General features: G+C 39.9%; 2 protein-coding genes across 4 annotated transcripts in view; one reads left to right on the top strand and one right to left on the bottom strand.

Moving 5' to 3' along the window:
- Window positions 1–268: 268 nt before the first annotated feature.
- Window positions 269–8,299, bottom strand: ZUP1 (zinc finger containing ubiquitin peptidase 1; the record flags this gene model as incomplete). 3 transcript variants are annotated; one of them, XM_083856002.1, is made up of 8 exons in its annotated part: window positions 6,588–6,704; window positions 5,556–5,665; window positions 4,636–4,804; window positions 3,820–4,008; window positions 3,339–3,507; window positions 2,538–2,689; window positions 1,977–2,197; window positions 269–971 (listed from the first exon to the last, which is right to left on the bottom strand). In XM_083856002.1, exons 1-8 carry the CDS (start codon window positions 6,667–6,669, stop codon window positions 924–926), a joined length of 1,140 nt encoding a protein of 379 aa, XP_083712128.1. In that variant the 5' UTR covers window positions 6,670–6,704. The 3 variants fall into 3 exon arrangements, with proteins under 3 accessions (XP_083712128.1, XP_083712127.1, XP_083712129.1); XM_083856001.1 differs by lacking the exon at window positions 269–971 and adding an exon at window positions 8,166–8,299 and having other exon boundaries at window positions 1,965–2,197; XM_083856003.1 differs by lacking the exon at window positions 269–971 and adding an exon at window positions 8,166–8,299 and having other exon boundaries at window positions 2,021–2,197; window positions 3,376–3,507.
- The window catches only part of KPNA5 (karyopherin subunit alpha 5), an 18,865-nt gene continuing 10,946 nt past the window's right edge, over window positions 8,172–16,090 (top strand). The window contains exons 1-7 of the mRNA XM_083856000.1: window positions 8,172–8,639; window positions 10,751–10,884; window positions 13,006–13,107; window positions 13,191–13,290; window positions 14,075–14,169; window positions 14,991–15,122; window positions 15,391–15,479. Of these exons, the coding sequence (XP_083712126.1) occupies window positions 8,294–8,639; window positions 10,751–10,884; window positions 13,006–13,107; window positions 13,191–13,290; window positions 14,075–14,169; window positions 14,991–15,122; window positions 15,391–15,479 (998 nt within the window). The 5' untranslated portion in view covers window positions 8,172–8,293. The remainder of the gene's footprint in view (window positions 8,640–10,750; window positions 10,885–13,005; window positions 13,108–13,190; window positions 13,291–14,074; window positions 14,170–14,990; window positions 15,123–15,390; window positions 15,480–16,090) is intronic.

Here is a 16,090-nt window from a genome sequence, read left to right as displayed (position 1 = left end):
CACTCCACCATCCCTCCCAGTCTCCAGCTCCCCTCCTGGAGGGGCAGGGCTCTTACATTCAATCAGAGCAGCACATCCTAGGAACAGGAAAGTGCCTCAAATACCCAAGATACTGTTTCCACAGACAGCTCCAGTCGCTTAAATGAAATTAACCCTGCACAACAGAGGCGCTAGTCAAAAGGCAGTCTTTTTGAAACATACATTATAAAACACACAAAAAATTAGAAGTTTTTAAAAAACCAATGAAGTAAAGATAGAATAAACACTCTTAAAAAATATATTAATTTTATTCATTCATGGTACAAAAGGAGTATTTTCTTCCACTACCCCAAAGGACTGTCTTGCACAGCACCTAAAACACACACACTCTATTTTGGACACTGCTTTTCACCTCTTAGCCAATGCCAACACTGATCCACCTCCTAAGTGCATGTGTTCAAGTGGTACATGTAGACAAGCCAGCTAATTAAAAAGTTTACTAGTAAACTAATTCCTGGTGGAACAGACTGAATCGTGAAGAAACAGAGGACTGGTCACAGTGGCAGCATAAACACATTTACAGAGGTAAACCATGACCAGGAACTCAAATTAAGTAGTTGCATAACTATCTTTATCCACTGCTCATTAACAACAGTGCATAATTTGCTACAAGACAGTAGGTGTTGCTAATTCTAAGCAACAAAGAAAATAACATTTTCTAGTAAGACAAGGACTGCAATACTTCAGAGTTACATTTGTATCCGGATGCCAGAGTTTTGACTGAACACAAAAACTACAGGTTTACTCCAGTGTTGTGCTTCCTTAGAGCTCCCAAGAATTTATGGGGACATAGTTTAAGTCTAAAAAGTGAGTTAGGGTCCACAGTCCAGAATTTTATTGTTTTGCACCCAGCAAGTTCCAGAAGCAGGTTACAAAGGTATCCTTTAAGGAATCTTCTCTGCTGTTAAGACCTGAGAAGCACGGCAGCGAGCCTAAAAACAGGTGGGGAGAGAGGAAAAAAAAATATTTCAATGAACAAAACCAGCACTTTAAAGAGCTTCTTCCAAATTAGTAGTTTAGTAATCTTAACGAGTGTTAGGGGTTACATTTCATCTTAATTAAATGGGAGCTTCCAAGACAATGTGCTAAACAACTTCTTTTCACATTTTTGAAAAGAAGTGGCATACCAAAAACAAATGAACATCACTACCTTCACCAAATCTCAAACAACACTTTTTTTACACTGTGTTCTGAATTTCAAGGCTTTTTTCAGTAGGTGTAGAGGATGGCCATGTTTCACTGATATTTCTGATGTTCAGAGCCAGAAAACACTTAAGAAAATACCTCATTTCAACATACACATTAAATAGAATTGAGCAAGTGATTCAGTTGCCAGTTATTTCAGTTTAAGTAAAAGTGTGTCCTGAAGCTTGAACATGCTGAACAGTGCTGATAAGACACCACAGAATAGGAACATGGGTCCTCCAAATCAATTTGTTAGTGTAGGAAAGTAAAAACTTAAGAAACAATTTGACATTTGTATTTGTATAATTGTATTTGACAATCTGCTGGAAACTTCTAAGGTCTTAAAAAAGGTAAAATGCCCCAAAGTCAAACATATGCATAGGATTTATAAAGTTTACACTAGCTCAAACCTCTGAATGTAATTACAAACACTATCATGGTCAGTTATTTAGAAAGCACTGTAAGAAAATGGAAAGTTTAAAAAAGCCTAATTTACATCTGCAAGCAGCTGAAAGCTTCATACAAGACCTAGAAGTTGTCAGTTGCATCAAGGTGGCATCCATTTATACGCAAGATGGTTTTGATTTTGATATCCTGGGATTATATAAACAGAAAGCACAAGAGAAAACTATAAAGGAAAGTGAAAAGATGCAAAAAATCCACCATGCAACCATATATGCATATGCATTCAAAGAAGAGATGCAAATGGTCTTAAATTTTCACAAACAGAAACTGTTTTCTCAGATACTTACAGCTTTCTCTTCCAAAGAAAGCACCCCATCTACAGCCACTATCTGGTATTGCTTTTCTTTTAGGCTACCCACAAATTTCCGAAGTAGTTTGAGACCACTTCCATCACTGTTTTGTTTCAGCAGTTTCTGCATTTGTTGGGAAGAACATCCTGGGTCAAACAGTAGCAAACATAAGGTTTTGTTCTTCTTCTCCTCTATTCCAACAACAGTACGACTATGACCTAATATCAAAATAAGGAGTTTCAGTAGTTTAGAAAGACATAAATCACATTTACTACCTTGTAACATACAACTGATTTTCAGATTAAGGAAGGCACTACTCAAAATTTAAGAAGATAATTATAAGAGTGCATGTCAAAAAGCTGAGATCCCAATCACATTCAGCTTTTCTATCCAATAAAAATACAAACTTTAATGTTGCTCTTACTAAATAGGAAAATTAGGGGAAGTAAAACCATGCCTTCAATTCAATGAAGAAGGACTAAAAAATGCTGCTCTGAACTGCAGTACGTATAAAGAGAGATAGAGACCAGTAAGAAACCAGCATATTGTGACACTGACCTTGATGTTGCAAGTAGATAGGTGGTTTGGAAGTACACACCACTTTTGCACCACCTTCATTATCTGTAGAATAGTAATGCAAAATCCACTCAAACAAGCGAGGGTGTGTACCCATAGGACCAGTGGGTTTGTGAAAGTCAATGATTTGGCACCTACAAAACATGGAGAATGAAAACAACAATAAAATTTCAAGCAGGTTGCTTGTTAAAACAATTTTTTCACCTCTAAATCCCTGCCTCCTGCACCCAGTGGTCCTTACTACTTTCTTGTTTTTTAATACAGGAGTAGGGGACACATAATTACAAAGCAATGAGCATATGCTTTCCAAATTGGAAAATTTATTACGTAAGAAAGAAGTGCTCTACTCTGTTCAGTCTAACAAGAACTTATGAAACTTGCAAAAAATTAATGTTACATTTTTTGTATATGATGCATGTGCACTAGATAATCCAATTAAAACCCATAGAAAATAGCTGAAATTCAGATTCTTCTTGAGAAGAAACTTTCAGAGAAATGAACTTGTTAATCAATGCTTTAATTTATGTATACGTGGCATAATTCTGCATCAAGTCTCAATGATCTAAGCAGTTACTCAGTTTATGTACCTCTTATAAGTAGTTACATGTACCTCCAAGTAGTTATACAGCTTCATGCTGCCTTAAAATCAGATCTGTTCATATATGGTTAAATTTAGTCAATAAGGTGGCTTTGTCATCACACAGTTGGAAATTCTAACTTTTAAAGGTACAGCACTTAAATCAGCAGTTAAAAATAACAACCACAACAAAAATCAATATTTACTTTATCCTGAGACTGGTTAACAGTGAATAAATTTCACATGCTCCTATCCATGCTTTGGAACCATGTAATCTGTTGTTGAAGTGAGATGCCCCATGAGGATCAAAACCTTCTCTCCAGGCATCTTCAATCATGGACTGAATCTTTGGGATACTAGGAATTAGTGTAGTATCTGGAACAGAAAAGCTTTTGAATTGTTGTTACAGTGACTGAAATAGTCTATTAATTAAAAATATTCAGCTTCTTTTATAACAGGCAGTTGATGTTACAAAGATGCACCAAAAATACTAAAGGTAAAACTTCAACCACATCATTTCTTGCCAGTATTCATCTCTGGCTCTTCCACAGTAACTTCCAGTGGTATAACAACCACTTAAAAGGTATCATTGACCTTGTAAGACTTGCTGTGTAAATGAAAAGGCAAAACATCACTCAGGAGGTTGTCATCCAAGGCACGTGGAACAAACAGCATTTTGTCCAGTACCTCTCAGGCAGTCATTGAAGGAGCTGTTTTGCAGCAGTGAGGACAGGAGCATTTGGAAATTCCTGTAACCACAACCCCAGCCCCTGTCGCCCAAAGATGAGTGGAAATGATCTACTCCTGCTGAAAGCCACACACGCCTCACATCTTTGTTCTCATTCTGGTAGTACTTGCACAATGCTTCAATGACTCCTAAAGGAAGACAAAATATGAAGTTTACCTGTAAAATGAACTACTAAATTTACCAGAAGATTCCTTCTCCAACTTGGAACAGATATAGATTAATACAATTTATTTTAAAACTTCATTACATTTAGAGCCCAAATCACAGAAGCACTGGATATTGCCCCTATTTATTTTCAGTGGTCTATACTTTGATGAATTTATGTGCTATGAAGCTTTCAAAACTAAATCTATTTTTTCACTGTTGGTACACAGTAGTTATTTTAAATTAAACAGCTTGGACTAAATTATAAACTGATAATCAAAGGAACTATGATATGGAAAAAGTATATCACCAACAAAACATTTCTATGCCCCTGCCACCTCCAGTACAACATCATCTTAAAAACACAGCAATACTTATGCATACTATGTAAACCTTTTACTCCCTTTTAGCTTATTTTTCCTGGAGAAACTAAAAGGAAGGAAAAAAAAAAAAAAAAAAAAAAAAAAGAAAAACAGACTGCAAGTTAGAACACACACAGGACAGGACCAATACTAAACAGTGAATTATATCTTTTGTTAAAGACTGATTTGGTCACTACAACCTAAGGTCTAAAAAGTACAGTTTTAGTTGTATAATTTCATCATCTTTACCTGATGTCTTCGTTTTCCCATCATCAATACCAGAAGCCAAACTTTCCATCATGTCCGCTTTTCTCTTATGATATTCAAAGGGCAGCATCCTTCCTCTATCAACTTCTCTTTCCATATTCTTTAGAAATTGCTGCTTGAAGCCACCAGAATTATCCAAGCCATACTGTCTCTGTTAGGGATGGAATGTGCATGCTTTAAATCACATTTTCAAAATTCATCTTTTGTCTGTGCAGTTTCTCAAAATCCCTATCAGTAACTTTGAAAAATTGGGAGCCATAAAAGCTTCAGAATTACAATTATTTTAGAGCTGAAGATCAAGCTTCATTCCCAAACATGAATATGGGACTAGGAAAGCCACACCTGGACCAGCAGACACATCCCCCCACTCCCTTTTGGCAGAGCCATTGGCACAGAGGCAGTCTGGCAAGGAGGTAGTGAGAGTGGGAAGTGAGTTACCAGGGCTGTCAGATGGGAGACAGGGAAGCAGGACCTGGAGCAGGTGATGGTATTCCAGTAAAGGACAACCAGGATGCTCAGAGCCTTTGGCATTCTGGCAGGGAATATGCTCCAGGCTGCATTGCAAGGCAGAGCACTAGAGCTGGCTGAAGCACAGGCAGCAGGTGTGGTGGGAGAGTAGAACAGCAAGCACAGGGAGCAGCCAGCCCCATCCTGAGCCAGCACCACTCAAAGCTGTAAAGCCAAGTAGCTCAAGGCTGCCATGTCCAGAACTCTGCTAGGATCAGCATTGCCAAGACACCGAATTTGCTTCCAACCCATCCCTGCACCTTTACCTCAACACAGACTGTGTGGCTTGCACCGTCCAACCTGGTAAGGCCATTCCAGGACATTACAATTCCAAGATACTCAGCTTCTAAAGGCACAACTGGTTTTAAGTTTACCATTTAGAAACAAGAGTGTACCTGCAGCTTTTTAAATTCTTCCCTCTCTCGCTTCTCTTCTTCTGATCTCTGCCGTTCATCTTCTTCAGTCTGGAGTTGCTGAGCCAGCTCTAGATCTCTAATGTCTCCACCTACCCCAGAACAACATTCCAAAGTGAGGGGACTTGGTCAGGATGTTAGTAATGCTTTGAGGGATCATTTGTTTAATTTTTAGAGATTCCTTTCTAAGCAGACGTATGTAAACACAACTGGGCATTAATTTCAGGAGATGCACCCTGCACTGTTTTGTGCTATTAGCAATGAACACTGAACAGGAATACTGCATTCAGCCTACCAAGACTCAGACTCTTGACTTGGACAAACTTTATGTAGTTACTGGAGCAATTACTTGGGAAATAATGCACGTACCTGTACCACTGAGAAGACAGCTTTTGTTTACTGTGTTTCACTGCACTGTTAGCAAGAAGTCACAGTTCCTTTAATACCACTTAATAGCATCTAAGACCATTGCCAGCAGTCTCATAAGGAAGTGACAAAAATTTACAACTAGAGAATTGAATAAGGAATCTCTAAGATTCTGTTAGCCATGTCAGAAAATAAAATCAATTCAGATCTTTTACTTTAACACCACGTTTAATGAATCAGCAAAGTATTTACAGATATGAATTGAGAAAAAAAAATGAAGTTTTCATAAGCTATAAACTCTCAATTCATCACAGTGGAAGATGCCACTGTAAACTCCATTTATGAAAACCTTCTACAGAGCTAGAAAAGCAAATGTATTATACCACTGTCTTTTAAACATTGAAGTTTTTCTTTTGGCATTTCATTTACTTAGCAACCATGCATAGAAAAAGATTTCTTTATTAGCATGGTAATTAAATAGAGCACATAGGCAAGTGATAGGACCTTAGTTAACTTCATTATACATGTGTCCAAGTTCGCTTTAAATACAGAAATATTTATTTTAAATTTTATGTGAGATTCTACACTACAGCATGCAAATATTTGCAAATGCTTTCAATATTACCAAGCCTGTATCCTTTCACATACCTTCTGAAAAGTTATGCTCCTCTAAGTGTAACTCCACGTGTTCTTCAAGAATCTGAATGTTTGTACAGGTAAGACTACACATAGGACATTCATAGAGCTGTTCACCATTTCCTGTGTCTGAAAAAGAAATGCAGCTTTTTGATAAATGCAATAAATGCAAAGTGGATTTTTGCTAGAATCATCCCCTAACTGATAGACAATCTAAGACAAATACACAGTAAGGAAGTTTGTGTTGCCACTGAAATTTCCCAGTGAAAGGCTGCAAATTCTACACAGCTGTTACTCTCTTCATCACTTAAGAATTTGTATCTAAATACATGAAAATTTTAAGACATATTTTCCTTCTTTCGATTAAGTTCTGCCCCATTTAACTTACAGATCCCAATTTGCTGTGACAATATTTGTATCAAGAAATGCTTAGTCTGAAATATCAAACCATTCATAAGAAGATGTGTTCTGCTAACAGGAAAAATTAACATTCCTGTAATAACACAGCAGTTGTTGAGCTGAAAGACTAGAAAGTGCTGTCATTCTTATTTTGTTGATTTTCCTGCATCTCCTCAGCAGTTTTAGCATTATTATTGAGGGTACCACGTAGTACAGGTAAAGCTCAAAAGGATTTCTGGAGATCATCGAGTCCCTGGTAGAAGGTAGAATGGTCATATTAAATAGTTTAGTTACACACAGCTTTTCCCAGTCATTTTTTGGAATAATTCCAAGTATAGACTCTTCACAAACTCCCCAGAGGAACATATTCTAGTGTTTAACCACTCTCAGAGTAGAAAGACGTGTCCTTGCATTTAAACAGCATTCCTCATATTGTGACTTGTGCCCACTGCCTGTTGTTCTGTCACTGGGAACCACAGACAAGTCCTGACTCCATCTCTACTGCTCTCCTCGAATCCCTGATTTTACCTGCACCTTTCTCAGTTCACAAAACACAAGAATTGATATCCTGTGTCAGCAGTTTCTGGAAGGCATTTGTCCCAGCTAAATGTTTATGACTGGTTGGAGGAAAAATTGGTGGTATAATCATCTAAATTCACTAGAGGGATTTAATGGAACACTGCAAAATACCGTTTTCTGAAACGTGCTAAACACACAAAAACCCGAAACACCTCAATACCACTATTTTAAAGGAGAAACTGGCATGCAAACAAGTAAATTATTCAAGCTCTGCATTAATTACACGCATGGAAGCAAAACGCTGTTCAGTGCTACGACCTGGGAGGGGGGGGGTGGGTGAGTTCTTGGGGCTTTTTCTTGTTAAGAAAAACATTCTAATCACAGATTATGCAGTGTGGTTTACATCCTAACCAACATTTATCTCGTCAGCACATGTAGCCTGTTACGTCACAAATACGAGTCTTCGATGGTAGCAAAGATAACACATTTACATTTCTGAAAAAACTACCAGCATTTCGGCCAGTTAGTCAAAACAAATTTCTGGCCACGCCTAGAATAAACTCCAGTATCTAAATACCTCCTTTGCTCCAACTTTACCCCCGGGCCGGTTCTCCGATCCCCGCGGAGAAATCCCTCCCTCCCTCCCTCCCTCCCTCCGTTCCCGCCGCTCACGGGTGCCCGGGTCTCCCAGCAGGTGCCGGTGCCGCGCCCTGAGGTGCTCCTCCAGCTCCGGCCCCGCCGCCTCCCCGCACAGCGGGCACTGGGGGCTCGGCGGGCCCGGCTCCGGGCGGGCGGTGTCCATGCACTGGAGGAGCTGGTCGCGGCCCGGGGTGGCGGCGGTGCGGGGCGGGCTGCGGGGCTGGCGGCGGCAGAGGGCGGGGCGGTGCAGGTGGCGCCGGGCCGCCGCCTCGGAGGGCAGGGCCTGCCCGCACAGCCGGCACAGCACCATGGCCGCCTCCCGCCCCGCGCGGAGCCTGCTGGGAGCGCCGGCCCCGCCCCCCGGCCGGTGCGGCGCGCGGCGGGGCGGCGTCCGCCATCTTGCCTGGGTGTGTGTGCGTGTGCGTGTGCCGGCGGAGCGGAGCGGAGCCATCCCAGCACAGAGCGTGCCTCTCTCGGCCCCGGGCGCCGGGCGGGCCGCCGCCATGGGTAAGGAGGGAAGAGCGCCCAGACCCGGCGGGTACGGGCAGCAGAGGCTGCACCGCTTGTGGGGCGGCGTGCCCGGCGCGGTCGGCGTTCCCGGCGCAGGCCGGTGTGCCGCTGGTCCGGCGGGGCTTTGCCCCCACGGCAGCTCGGTCCGGACGGGGACGGGCTGTCCTCTTCCTCAGGCCGGAGGGCTCTGCCATCCTCCCCCTTCCCTGCCTCGCTGCTGGTGCAGGGGACGTTCTGCCCCTCCTGCTGGGGACGCGGGTGCAGAGCGTCGCTCCTGGCCGTGCAGCCGGGCTGGGTGAGCGGGTCGGGCTCCGGCCGCTCGAGGGTCAGGCCGGGCCGTCCTGGCGGGCTCGGGCCGGTCAGTCCCTCCGCGCTGTGAACAGCGTCCCGCCGGGGAGGGGGCGCAGGGACCGCCAGGTGCCATGTGTACTGAGCTTTATGTGGACTATAAAAAAAATAAAAAAAAAAAGTAGTATGATGTGTCTTAGACTATGCACAACAGGTTGGTGCAGTGCAGGGTGTCGTGGGTGGAGGGATTTGATGTTAAAACGGTGTAGTTTTGTAGTGCAGAAGTGCGGGCTTGCTTGGATCCAAATGCAGAAGGTGTGAAAACAGGGACTGCCAGTCTTCTTGCCCTTATGATGGCTATATTGAAAGCCTTCTGGGGGGACTGAAGCTATAAAGTTCTCAGCTTTTCTTTTTAAAAGCAGTTTTGATGAGACCTTCCTTCCAGCTGACCTTCTCTAACTCTTCAGAGAGCTGGTGACTGGATTACTTTGAATGAGCATTTTCTTGTTCAGTCCATTTCTTGGCCTGACAGTTTCATTGGCACAACTAAATTAGCAAGGCATGAACGAGTAAAAAGGAATGGTGTTCTAGGATTAGATACTCCTCTAGCATTGTTGGGAAAATAAAGTTACCTGGCTATTGCTAGAAATTTGTGTTTGACAGTGGCACACTTAGCCTTGTTATTATTCTGTTATATATATGCTGTATATATACTATTGTACATCTCTTGTGCAGAGATGTCAGTAGTTTACTTGGGTTCTTGTGAAGCAAATCCTTGGGTGAAACAGGCTGCTGAGTCCTTGTGGTGTTGTCTTCTTGTCAGCCTAAGTCTGCAGTCTGCTTTCCTCTCATAGCTTGTGTTTATTGCTTAGTGGTCCTTGGTGCTGCTGATAAAAAACAAAACAAACAACAAAACCTAAACCAAACAAAAACGCCAAAACAAATTGTCTCAGCATGGAAGTTTCCAGAGAATTGTGTACAGCTCAGGAGATGTAGTTTACATGTTTTCGCCTTGTAGAATTCCAGACCAGTGATAGTTTGTGTAGAGTCTTGGTTTTGACAGTTGTTTCTCAGATGAAGGCTTCAGTTCTGACTTTAAAAAAAGCCACCATGCTTTTAACAACCTTTTCTACTCTGTTTGATCATTCTGATGACAGAATTGTGAAGTATCACTTTTATCTTTCCACAGCTGATATACCTGAAATGACAGTCAGATTCTAATCTCCTAAATCCATTAAAAGAACTGGTAATTGGCGTGAGACAATAATTTTGTTAGTTTTAAATGAAAAAGAGTTCCTGTCTGGGTGCTACTGACCCTTAAATTATTTTCCTGCACACAGTTAAGAAGGAAAAGAGTAGCCCTTAGATTCTGTTATGTTTGTGAGATAGTGAAAGTAAAGAAATAATGCCATAAGGTATTAAATGAAGCAGTAATTACTGAAGCTTTTTTTCTTGGATTTGTCCTTATTTAATGTCATCTTTTTGAGAGGAGGAAGGAAATTTCATTGCTTGCTTGCTGAGAGAATCAAAATTTAGCAGTGTGATGCCTTTGCTTTTTGTTTTTCAGTTTGCTTGTAAGATGCAGAGCTTCTTTTTATAGTAGCTTATACCCTTTAATGCTCTATCTGATCTTTGAGATGAACTGTAGTTGAAACTGCAGTTTGGAAATGCCTTTCTAGGCATAAGTTTTCTGTGATTTCTGCATTAAAGACTTTTGTTGATGAACTGGGTATTGCAGACAGATGCAGAAATACATAGTGCTGCTATAGGTATTTTTGTAGCACAAGAGAATTTTGAGTAATTTTTTATTTTTTCAACAGACAACATGGCAAGCCCGGGTAAAGATAACTTCAGGATGAAAAGCTACAAGAATAATGCTCTTAATCCCCAAGAAATGCGCAGGAGAAGAGAGGAGGAGGGGATCCAGCTTCGGAAACAGAAAAGAGAAGAGCAGGTAAGTGTCTCGGTGAGCTGTTCACTGTTCCATGCCTCTGGAGCTGGATTCAGGAGCCTGAAAGGAGTTGAGCAGACTCATCCTCTGGAGTGGAATCCAGAAATGCCAGGTTGAATGTCTGTTTTCTTTGAAATTGTGGAAGCATCAGGCACCTCTCAATAGGATCATAAAAAAATGAACAGAAGTCCCTTTAAGTTACTGGGACACAGAGGACAGTGCTGGGCCTTTTAATTTTAATCCGTGGTCTAGGTTCAAACATGTGAAACTAGACCGAAAGAACAGTCATATTTCCAGTAAGGATTTGAAACCTTGCATTCTCTGCTAGACTTGGGGTCAAAGTTTTGCTGTGTGAAGGGAGAGGATTATTTTCATCTTTGATACTATGCTTCAAATTGCCTAAGAGCTCTTCTACAATCAGTTTATTAAAGTGGTTACCAGTTAGTGTCCCTGAACCATTATACAAACATTTGCAGTTGTTCTCATTGAATTTTTAGTGATCAGAGTACATGGAACATTGTACTATTTAATAGTTTGTCATAGTTCCTCTTCACAAAATGTTTGGTTTCTTGCCAGGAAAGGTAAGGAATGTAGTTTGTTTTTCTATTTGGTCTAAAGTGGATGAGTTTATCTCCCACAGCCTAGATAGTGTCCCAGGCTCTGATCTACAGTCTGCTCTGAGGTGGGAATTCTTACCCTTCTACTGGGAAAGCGGTGCATGGAAAAAGAATTTCAATTATTTGGGCCAGGGGGGTAAGAGTCAGAAGTGGTGTGGCACTGGAGCACTTACCTATGAATGGGTAACTGCGTTGCAATTCCTGCTGAAAGTTTTGTTTATATATTTTCTAGTAAAGGCTCCCTAGATAAATTATGAAAATAATGAGTGTTTCCTCTCCTATGCTGACTGTTGTAACAATGCGACTACTGTTACACTCTCCTTGGTCTTAGTTTGTTGGACCCTGGTGTTTTTCAGCTTTTCCTGCCCTGAGAATTAGTTTATGTAGGGGGGTGACACCACCTGTGCTCCAGAAAAAATTGTGACTGGTAGAAAGACCAAACAATTTTATAATTTTCAACCAAGAGCTCCTGTATCCTTGCTTTTTCAACCAAGAGCTCCTGTATCCTTGCTGAGTGCTAGAAAGACTGGCTGGTCTTCCAGAAGTGAAATGTTGTTTCTTCTTCCTTTGTGGGTTTAAATGGAATTAAGCCTCATTTACCTTCAGGATTCTGTAGTTGTTTTGTGTCCAGAATTATGCCCAACCCATAAGTGTGTCAAACAAGGGAGAGAATGCCTTGGTTTAGGTTTCTGTTGAAGAGCTGGATGTAAACATGGAGCTATTTGGCAATTTTGGACATGTAGAACAGCAGAAACCTAGGTCTGTAGACACCTAGAGGGACAAAACTATCAGGATTGATAGTTGGTTTCATTATTATGCATATAAGTGAAATCTTAGACAGACTGAGAGTCTGTAATTTCTTTCTAAAGGTACAAATGTAATATTCTTAAAAATGTTGGTTACACTAGTTGTAAGTGTAATACTGGAATACAGATAAAAATTTATGTTTGGTGTCTAGAAGAGAGCAGGTTGATGTGAATGTTTTGCCTGTATGCCAGAAAATGAAGAGACACTCATTGAATATAGTTTATTAATTACTACAGCGCTGGTATGTATTGTGAGCATAAGCAGTGTGTGCAGCCAATTGTAAAGCAATTTTTGGACATGGAGAATGTTCAATGTTGCATGGTTTGGAAGTTCACCTTGAAGCTACATTATTTTTTTCTCCTCTATATGAAAATTTTGTTTCTGGTTTAGTCTTTCCTCAGCTGGGTATAAAATACAGGTGTTGCTTAGAAGTCTTTTGTAGAAGGGAGGAATGCAGTGTGCTGAAACACAAACGTTGCCTGTGTGTTGATGATTTTAGCCTATAGATACAGATATGATAGTTTTTCTTTTTTTTGTTATTTAAACTTTTGTATAGAATTCCCCTTGCATTGGCGAATAGGAAGGAGAGTAGGTAAAGTTCTTTGGCTGGTATTGGTGAAAGCGTTTCTTCAAGTGTATGTCATCAGTACCCACACTTTGGTAACTTCTAACATCTCCCAAAAATTTCCCCTTTGTTCAGCTGTTTAAACGCCGGAATGTGTCTCTCCCGGGAAATGAAGAATCTATGGTAGAAAGCCCAATTCAGGATCCTGACGTCAGCTCTACTGTTCCTATTCCAGAGGTAAATACTTCAGAGTGTGTTTAGAATGTTATTTATTAGCGTGCATGGTACTGCACTGTAAGAAATCCTCCTTCAATTTTTAGGAAGAAGTTATTACGGTAGATATGGTACAGATGATTTTTTCGGATGATCCGGATCAACAGCTCACAGCAACTCAGAAATTCAGAAAATTGCTCTCTAAAGGTAGGTAAACATTGCCTGTTTTTTCTATTTTCTTCCTTCTGTGCTACTATGAATTATGCTTAGAGTCAGTTAACCTTTAGTTATGTTTTATTTTAAAATAGATCTTGCAGAAACTTGTAGTTCTGTTTATAAATAAACTGCCAAATCTCTTCTGATCTAATGGCTAAATTCAGAAATCTTCATTATTTTGACCGTAAGGCTTTCTTTCAGACAAAGTAAAAAACAAGGATGTTTTTGATTGAGGTGGCCGGGGCAGTAACTAGCTGGACATTAATGTACTTAGAGTAATTGTTGCAGTGATTCAGCTTCTTGTCCCCATTCTCTACTCAAGGGGAAAAAAATTACATGGCTGGCAAGGAAGAGTTGTAACTTGTTTTTGTTGGGCTGTAAAACATGCAATTTTAAGGTGATGCTGGTATGTGTATAGCATGATAGGTAAAGGTGTGCTTGGTCTTTTAAAATAGTATCCAGTAACCATAATTGCTCTTCCACCAACCTGAGCTATTGGTGGAAGGAACAGTGTTTTGTGATCTGTTACTAAGGTCCAAATAGATAATAGTATGTGTTGCTGGTATTATATGTAACAGGGTGTTTACTACATTGTAGCATTTCATATAGAAGATCCTGCAGTATTCTCAAGTGAAATGTTTGTAACTCCTTTTGAAAAGAAAATGATTAAATTAAATTATTGTAAGATCTACAAATCATATTCATGGCTTTTGTCATACTGAAATAGTAATTTGTTTGGTCTTTTTACACAGATATTTTTGTTTTTATTCCCTAGAGCCTAATCCTCCTATAGATGAAGTAATTCAAAAACCAGGAGTAGTACAGAGATTTGTGAAATTTCTAGAGAGGAGTGAAAATTATACTCTGCAGGTGAGTTTGGCTTGTACTGATCGGGAGTTTAGAATGGGATTAGAAACCTTCCAAAAGAGCTTTGGAAGGTACGTCGTTTTGTTTGGTGGGGGGGTTTAGTAGCCAAATATAATAATTTTTCACCAGTGAAGCCATATGTTTTCATTATTGCTGCTAAAAATGTGACTTGACTTTGTGAATTTCACAGTAGTCTTTAGGGTCATGTATTCAACTGGTCACAAACTTGGGTGTTGAAAGCAGGAGGTGTTTGAGAGGATTTACAGAGTGGTATATTAAGATCATCGCAATGATGTGTGAGCAGAATCTGTCTTGTTAAGTGTTGAATATACTGCAGAACTTTTCAGCTGAAATCTTAAGAAAGAAAAATTACAGGAAACTGAAAGGCATGTTAAATTACAGGAAACTGAAAGGCATGTTTGAAACCCTTTTAGAAGATCTTTAATGGTAGGAGTAACTAGTTCTGTCTGCTCCCCCATGGGAATAGCACTTAGGCCTCATGGACATTTGTTATAGAAGAATTAACCTAATATTGAGTAAACAAAAGGTATTTGTACTAGTTAATAGTGATTCGGAATCTTCTTCAGTTCTGTAGGCCAAAACCTAAAAATAATGTAGTTACTGAAGGTTCTTATTAAATGGAGATTTTGTCAATGCCAGGTATTTTATTGTATGGAGAGTACTATAACAGTAATTGTATTTCAGAGGAAAGGAAAAAAGAGTTGGAAAATTAACCTCTGAAACTCTTACGTCAAACTTCATCTCATGATTTTAAGTTTTACTGTTCAGTTGTTTAACATGGTTATGTTTGTATTCCTTAACAGTTTGAAGCAGCTTGGGCTTTGACAAACATAGCATCTGGAACTTTCTTACACACCAAAGTTGTAATTGAAACTGGAGCTGTTCCCATTTTTATTAAGTTGCTTAGTTCGGAGCATGAAGATGTACAGGAGCAGGTAACTGGCTTCTTGAGGGATTTTTTAACTACTTAAAAACGAGTTATGAATGTCTCTTTTGGGATGTGTGGGGTTGGAGAGACTTTGAGCCCCATTTGCCTACTATCTTGTTGATCTGCCTCCAGGAAGATAAAAATTTACTGTCACTACTTTTTCCCTCATGGATTGTTTTTTCTATTCTATAATACTTGCTATAAAAAGTATAGATTATTTGTAAAAGTTGATTTGCACTCATGTGTAAATTCACTTGGATGTTTTGCTTTTTAAGGCAGTGTGGGCTCTTGGAAACATTGCTGGTGATAATGCAGAATGCAGAGACTTTGTTTTGAACTGTGGAATATTGCCACCTCTCTTGGAGTAAGTATTGTAAACTAATACTGTAATATGTTGTACATGAATAGATAAATGAAAACATCAACTTAGAATTTACTTGAAAAGAAGTTTTGTCTAAATTGAGAATCATAATGATATAGTAAGAAGCAATTTAATGTTTTGGATTACATGAGCTTCATGCATATCTTTAATTAGTCCATGACTGGAAGCTTTTCAGTGTTTGCAAAAGGAGAGAATTTTATACTGTACTTCGTAGGTATGAAATTTCTGTATTGTGCCAACTCTGTATTGTCAGATTTCTGAATGTATGGGATGGGAGACATGAGTTAATTCCCACTTGTATTTGTATTTGCATGGTTCCATCTGCCTAGGCAATAGGCTGTTTTCTCCACCTTTGTTCAGTAGCTCCAAGCTCTAGTTTTACTATTTATCTACTTGCTTGCTGAGATGAGCTGTCAGAGTAGTTGTTACATGAGCTATGTTCCACTAGAAGATTTATCTTCACTAGGAATATCATTCCAGCGTTTACTATGTGCTTGCCATAGTATTTTCATCACAGGGAAAAATTTGCACAACACAAATGTTGCTCAGTTTATTACCTCTTAAAGTAATAAAAAAACTTACAACATTTGTAA

Source organism: Zosterops lateralis (genome assembly GCF_965231275.1).
Source record: "Zosterops lateralis genome assembly, chromosome: 3".
Classification (NCBI taxonomy): domain Eukaryota; kingdom Metazoa; phylum Chordata; class Aves; order Passeriformes; family Zosteropidae; genus Zosterops; species Zosterops lateralis.
The sequence above is the reverse complement of the archived record's forward strand: the minus strand, read 5'-3'. Positions and strand labels throughout refer to the sequence as shown.